The sequence below is a fragment of the Echeneis naucrates genome, chromosome 15 (assembly GCF_900963305.1).
Source record: "Echeneis naucrates chromosome 15, fEcheNa1.1, whole genome shotgun sequence".
NCBI classification, from domain to species: domain Eukaryota; kingdom Metazoa; phylum Chordata; class Actinopteri; order Carangiformes; family Echeneidae; genus Echeneis; species Echeneis naucrates.
This window is the reverse complement of record NC_042525.1, coordinates 991699-998366: the sequence shown is the minus strand read 5'-3', so window position 1 is coordinate 998366 and position 6668 is coordinate 991699. Positions and strand designations below refer to the sequence as shown.

The following is a 6668-nucleotide window of genomic DNA, read 5'->3' as shown; positions in this document are numbered from 1 at the left end:
TTTCTCTGCATTTCTGTTGTGTGTAAAAAAAAAAAAAAAAAAAAAAAAAAAGAATATTGAGGAAAAGTAATTTTAATTCAAAAAGTTTAATTTTTATATTTTACCACTTCGCCCCTTAGCCACTTTGAGTTTATATGTTATTGTACAGTCTAGAATTTTAATTTCTAACTTCTATATTTAATTCATTTTGTAAATTTTTTCCTATTTATTTATGTAACAGGGACAGTGCACACAAATAAACATTGCTGTAAATGTGCCAGAGTTAGCCATGTAGTCCCTGGAAAGACGTTACAGAGTCACCACAATTTTCTCCCACTTTTCTTTTCTTTTTTTAATTCTCTCCGTTACATCCGTCGATGACTCACTCTTGATGCATGCCAAGACGTCTCGGTCATGTGATACGTTACCGCTAAAACTAAACCCACAAGCTAGCGAAATGATTAAAGAAGGATGGTTTCCTTGTGAAGGGGAAAAGGCCCAGTGAGCAGACAGAAGAGCCTGCGACTTCCATGAAAAAGAAAGCTGCATTTAGGTTCGGGGTTGGGGGTCAGGGGTCAGGGGTCAGGGGTCAGGGGGCAGAGAGGATGTTACAAGGATGCTGCTAATAAAATTGCATATGAGTGCACAGTGGATTCACGTTTATCATGAAATTTAGAAAATAGAAGTTTTTATGCTGATCGTATAATTTTATTTTGTTGCATTTATCTGCCACACCTTAAAGACCGGGCCGTGGAAATATTGTCTGACATTAAACCGGTCCATGGCGCAAAAAAAAGTTGGGGACAGCTGCCACAGAGGACAAAAGAACAAACATAATTTTAATTCCTCTGTGTGCCTTGTATGTACAGAAGAATTGACAATAAGGTTGACTTTAACTTTGACTTATACTCTGTGGCTAAAAACAGACTGTGGCTGTGAAAGGGGTGGAACAGACTCTTACGTTCTTCTACATCCTGCAGGTGGCTGTGGTTTGTTGAGATCACCTCCCCGATCCCTACCGGTCACTTAAAGAGATCCAGAACTCAGTGGGAGCGGAGGCGCTGCAGGTGAGAACCAGAATCACACCCAGGAACAAACTCAACACAGTCATGACGATGTTAATTTAATAACCTGGAAACTGATGCCTAAGTTTTCCATTTTGCAAACTTTGGCCTGGTCCTGCCATCTGAGGCCTGAGCACCAGATTCATGGACCTGATTCTCTTCAACAAACTTATGATGAGTTAAGTGTCAATGTTTGCACCACAGTTATTTCACTGTTTCAAAAGATGACAGATAAGAAAAAGTGTACCAAAAGCTACCTACCAAAAGATAACGTACCAAAGGTTTGTATTTGTCTGCCATAAGTCCTCCCTTCTTGGTGATCTACACATTCAGATTAAGGGTTAGTAACTTTTATAGCATCTGTTATTAATTAATTGAATTGAGTTGTTGAATGTTAGCTTTCTTGGCTTTAGGTCATCAGAAACACTCTACTTGCAACATTGTTTGCATAATCTTTGATGGGATTCGATAAATATAGTTTTCCTACTTTTGGAAGTTTGAATGAATAAATAAATGCACAATTGAGAAGTGTTCTCCAATTCATCCATCCAGAAAAGTAGGAAAAGCAGTTTTTCAGTAGAGTTTTATTGTTCACATTATTGCGGTAGATGTTTACATCAGACAGTTGAACTACTTGTTCTTATCCTGGGAGGGTTTCCCAGCCAGACTTGTCCAAAAGTTGGTTTAATCACGTTTAATTTTTCAGGTCTGAGGGTGTGATACTATTTTCTCAAAATCTAATTTCCACAAAGTAAAACAACCAAAATGTTGCACAGATTTATCGGTGAACTTGTCTGGATGACAAACTTTCCAATCAACACAGTTAAATCCAAAACTGATGATCAGTACTTGTACCTGCTTAACCTGAGGCTTTTTAAGCGTCAGTCTGCCTTACAGAGCTCCCCTGGTGGTCAGAGGACTAGAGCACAACAACATGTCTCCCCCACCAAGCTCCCAAAACCAAAAACCAGAAACACAAGTTAGAAAAGCAAAACAGAAGAGTCCAACCAAGGATTCACTTGATGTTTTACCTTCAGTTCTTCACTATAAGATACAGAGTCTGACCCTCATCAACTCCAACTAGTGCAAAAGTCTCAGCAGGTTGACGTTACGGTCAAACCTCTCACTTCCTGTTCAGTCTTTAATTGAGCTGAACTTCAGCCTCAAGACATTTTAACATTTAAAGGTCGCTCTTTCAGAAAAAATGTTTCAGAATTGACATGATTTATTATGTCATGATGGTGATGAACCTCATTTTATCCTTAAAGAGTCCAGAGATTATAACACTAAGACCTGTGCTCCGGGAAAGCTATCAATACGGATATTTGGCTCTAATTGCCATAACCTCTTTCAGAAATGTGTTACTACAAACTGACTGGACATGTCCAGTCTATCTCCAGCTCTGTCTGTGTCCTCAGTTGTTGGAGTTGATGTCTGCTTCATCTTTGTCCTCACTGATCTCCTTGAAGCTTTCCTTCTTGGCTCCTTCCTTCTCCCTCTGGCTGGTCCTGGAGGAGCCGGCGGAGCCTCGGGGCTGGTAGCTGTATCCGGTGGCAGCGAAAGACATCCCAGAGTTAAAGTGAGTCTCCTCCCCCTCCAGCAGTTTCCTTGTGGGAACAGAAGAAACAAACATCAGGGTTAGCAGCCTCACAATGACTGAAGATCTTTAAGGAGCCCATTCTCTGAGTACCTGTAGGCAGCAATCTCTATGTCCAAGGCCATCTTGACGTTGAGCAGGTCCTGGTACTCCCTCAGGTGTTGGGCCATCTCCCCCTTCAAGTTCCTCAGCTCAGTGTCCAGGTGGCCGATCGTGTCCTGTTAGATTGGACACGAGAAGTCAGAGATTATCAATCAGGTTGTTTTCTTGGATCTATTATCTGTCTTAATCAGCCACAGTTCTGGATTTTCTGTTGCAAAATCTGCATTCCCTTGTAGGAATAAAGTAACCTCTGCAGCTTTACGTTGTCTGAGCAGCCAGTGAAAGCAGATGGACTTCCTGTATCCGATTAAGCAGGTCAGAGGTTAATCCAATGGACATGCAGGGTTAATTCGCTAAGAACTGTGACAGGCCCGTTAAAGTGACCTCACACACTCAATCCTCAGACCTTAAACCTGAATTCAAAGGTCTGTCAGCGGCATCGAGCTGAGCTATTTTTGCTCTTGCTGACAACACTGACCGAAAACAAAAATCACCAAATGAATCTTTTCTTGATTAATTCGACAGTGAAATCACTTTTTGCTCCATGTAAATGAACCTTGAAGCCAAAATAAAGCTGCGTTTGGGGATTTTTTCTGTTCCTCTGTGAGGTTCAGAGAAAGAGCCAGGAAAGGTCGTAGCAAAATGGAAGTTAACGCTGCCGTGCAGCAGGTTCTCCTGGTGGATATTCTGGGGATGTTGGAGAATATGCACTGAGCTTTATGATTTGTTTTCTTGCCTGCATGGCTGTGACTTCGGTGTTGTGTGTTTCCTCCATCTCTGCGATCTGCCTCTCCAGAGACTCGTTGGTGCCCCTCAGGGTCTCCATCTCGATGGTTTTGGACTGCAGCTGCCTCCTGAACTCGTTGATCTCCTCCCTGCTGGCCCTCATGGCCTCGTTGTTCCTGGTCGCCTGCTCGCTGAGGCTGGCGAACTTGCTCTTATACCAATCCTCAGCTGACTGCAGGTTTTTGGAGGAGATGGACTCGTACTGGTTGCGGATCTCCTTCAGGGCCGAGGTGAGGTCCGGTTTGGCGAGCTCGAGCTCCACAGAGACCTGCTGCGCCTCCAATATGCTGTTCATCTCCTGCATCTCCTCCTCGTGGACCTTCTTCAGGAAAGAGACTTCATCCATCATCGACTCCAAACGGCGCTCCAGGTCCAGGCGGACGACTGCGGCGTCGTCCACGTCCTTCCTGAAAGACTTCAAGGTCTGTTCAGCTTCCTCCCGAGCCCTCGCTTCTTCATCGTACTTCACACTGAGCTTCTGAAACGAAGAAATTTGAATTTGAGTTCTGAGAAAAGATAAAAAAGTAGCAGCAGTTATCCTTTCCAAGCCCTCAGCGGTTTCACCTGCAGCTCGTCCTCCAGGTTGTTCCTCTCAATCAGCAGCCGGTTCTTGTCCCTGCTCAGGTCATCCAGCTGTGTCCTCAGGTCCCTCATCTCCTGCTGGTAGAGGTGAGCGACCCTCGACGGCTCGCCGTGTTTCTGCCGCAGGGTCACCAGCTCCGACTCCAGCACTTTGTTCTGCTGCTCCAGGTTCCGCACTTTGTCGATGAACATGGCGAAACGGTCGTTCAGGCCCTACGAGACATGACATGCACTCAGTCCGCTCAACACGCTGGGACTTTTAATGATTTCTGAGCTTTGAAAGCTGCATTAGAATTACATTCACTGTTTTTAACCACCTGAGGGCAGCACGGCTAACATGGCAGCATTAGTTTCAGCCCTAAATCTGATGTCACTGTGGGGTCAACCCTCTGTGAGCCTTTACTTTGTCAGGCTGCATCGATAAATTTGAATATATTCTACAGTATCTATGTCATGTATTTATACGTACATGCTACTTTTCTCATTCATGTGAAATGAAACTAAATGCCTGTTCTGGAGCTTTTGACTGAAGAAAACCATTTTCATTGGTGCTGTGTGATTTTTTTTTTATCATGAACAAGGTCTAATAAAGTTCAGAGTGACGTCATTCAGAGGAGCATGATGCTGGTTTCTCTCTAATTGTTCATAAAATGAGTAAGAAAATGTTTTTTATCGAATGAAAGGAAGATGTCCTGATTGTATTAACGTCTCTCTGAACTCAGACAGGTTTGGGCCATCAATGCTGCTTCTTGGTCTGAAGTCTCCCGAAGTTCATGCCGTTTTAAATGGACTCAATGAAAAGTGTCTCCGACCTGCAGCTGCTCCTTCTCGTTGGTTCTGATGACTTTGAGTTCATTGTTGACCACGGAGGTCTGGGTCAGGTCCAGGGAGTCGGTCTGGACCGGAGAGAAGGAGCTGGACCGCCCGACCCGCCGGTACAGGCCGATGGAGGACGCGCTGTTCCGGGGCGCAGCCATGGACCGGAACCCGATCCCGGGGGGGGCCCGAGATGTTGAGGACCCGCTCGTGCGCCCGGAGGAGACGTAGAACCGGGGAGAGTCCCCGAAAACCTTCCGGTAGGACGAGGAGGTGTAGCGGTCTGCGAAGCTCATGATGGCCGTGAGTCCGAGATAAAACTGAGGATTTCAGAGATTTACAGCAGATTATAAACTGCGCTGCGGGCGGAGCGAACCTTTTTACGCGTGCGCGACTGAAGGTGTGACGATCTGGATGAGCTGGGTCCGGGTCGGTCCGGGTCCGAGCCATCAGCTGCGTCATGAAGGTCTAAACCAAACCTGAACCTCAAACCTCCACTGCGTTGTCAGATCCGGATTAAGTCTGTTTGTGTTTCTGGACAAAGGATATATATTTTTTTACATTTTACATTTACTTTATTATTATGAGTATTTCCGGTCCTTGTTAATGAACCCTGAACTGGAATGATGAGCCGAATGAAATGGTCACACTGATCAAAGTCCGGTTTGTGTGTCCGTGTCCTGATAATTGGCTCACAGCTCATTAGCTGTAATCCTTTGTTCTGTCCCTTATTATTTTCTAATTCTCTCTCATCATCTCTCATTCATATTATAACTCACATTTCAGCTAATATTTTAATTTCTAATCTAACCAACGCATTCCTCCTGGGGATACATAGAGTATTTCTGATTCTGCCCAGGTCCAACTGGAGATGTGTTCCATGAGACCGGCTTCAGTCAGGTGCAGTCCAGGGTGGTGCCGCCCCCCATGATGAACAGGTCCAGATGGAGGTGCAGTTCCGGAAGACTGCCGCTAGATGTCGATACAAAACAACGGACCAACTGAAGATCCTGGTCCAGATCTGCAGAGAAGGAGTCCAGAAACTCAATCTGAATCTCTGTAGGTTGTGTTGGAGTCTATGGGAAAATGTCCCTCCTCCTCAGCTTATGGTCTCAGTCTGAAATACAACATAATGTTTTTCTTTTTAGATGAAGCTCCATTTAGAGGCAAACAGACCAGGAAGGAGGGGCGGGGTTAGGGGCGGGGCTGCTGTGTGACTGACAGCCTGAACCCTGATCAAGACAAAGCAGGTCAGATCCGCATTTTTGTTATTTATTACAGAAAGTAAATAGATTGTGTTTTATGTTGGAGCCCTTGTATTTGTGTGTCTGTTGTATGTTACTGATGGCAGTAAACTTTGAAAATAATAATTATTATTATTAATAATAATAATAATAATAATAATAATTATTATTATTATTATTATTATTTTTTTTTTATTATTATTTCCCACATTCCCACATTCACCTTCAATGTGATTCGACTCACCAACACTGATGTGAACTTGTGACGTGTTTGAGCCTTATATGGTCAGTGTGGACGATTTCCGTCCACGCACCGGGAGCTGGAGTCCCTTTAAACCCTCACGCACGCGCGCACACACTGTTGCGTGACTGCTCGCCACTGTTCCCGTTCCTGCACGAGCGCCATTGGCCGCCACCGCGGTGTGGGCGGGACACGATGCGTGACTCAGCTCTGAGTCACGCACGACACGTCTGTCACACGCCGCCGCCTGCTGCTGC

General features: G+C 44.8%; 1 protein-coding gene across 1 annotated transcript; it reads right to left on the bottom strand.

Annotated features, from left to right (window-relative positions):
* Positions 1-1718: 1718 nt before the first annotated feature.
* On the bottom strand, positions 1719-5222 carry LOC115055182 (alpha-internexin-like). Its single transcript, XM_029520734.1, has 5 exons — positions 4923-5222; positions 4093-4323; positions 3479-4006; positions 2734-2858; positions 1719-2650 (listed from the first exon to the last, which is right to left on the bottom strand). The coding sequence occupies exons 1-5, from the start codon at positions 5220-5222 to the stop codon at positions 2458-2460; spliced, it is 1377 nt and encodes a 458-aa protein (XP_029376594.1). The 3' UTR covers positions 1719-2457.
* Between the last annotated feature and the right edge of the window lie 1446 nt (positions 5223-6668).

Coding starts and splice junctions, on each gene's coding strand:
- LOC115055182 (XM_029520734.1), bottom strand. CDS start 5,222: ATGAGCTTCGCAGACCGCTACACCTCCTCGTCCTACCGGAAGGTTTTC. Junction 4,007..4,092: donor ACCTGGAGGACGAGCTGCAG/GTGAAACCGCTG, acceptor TCTTCGTTTCAG/AAGCTCAGTGTGAAGTACGA. Junction 2,859..3,478: donor CCGAAGTCACAGCCATGCAG/GCAAGAAAACAA, acceptor CCAATCTAACAG/GACACGATCGGCCACCTGGA.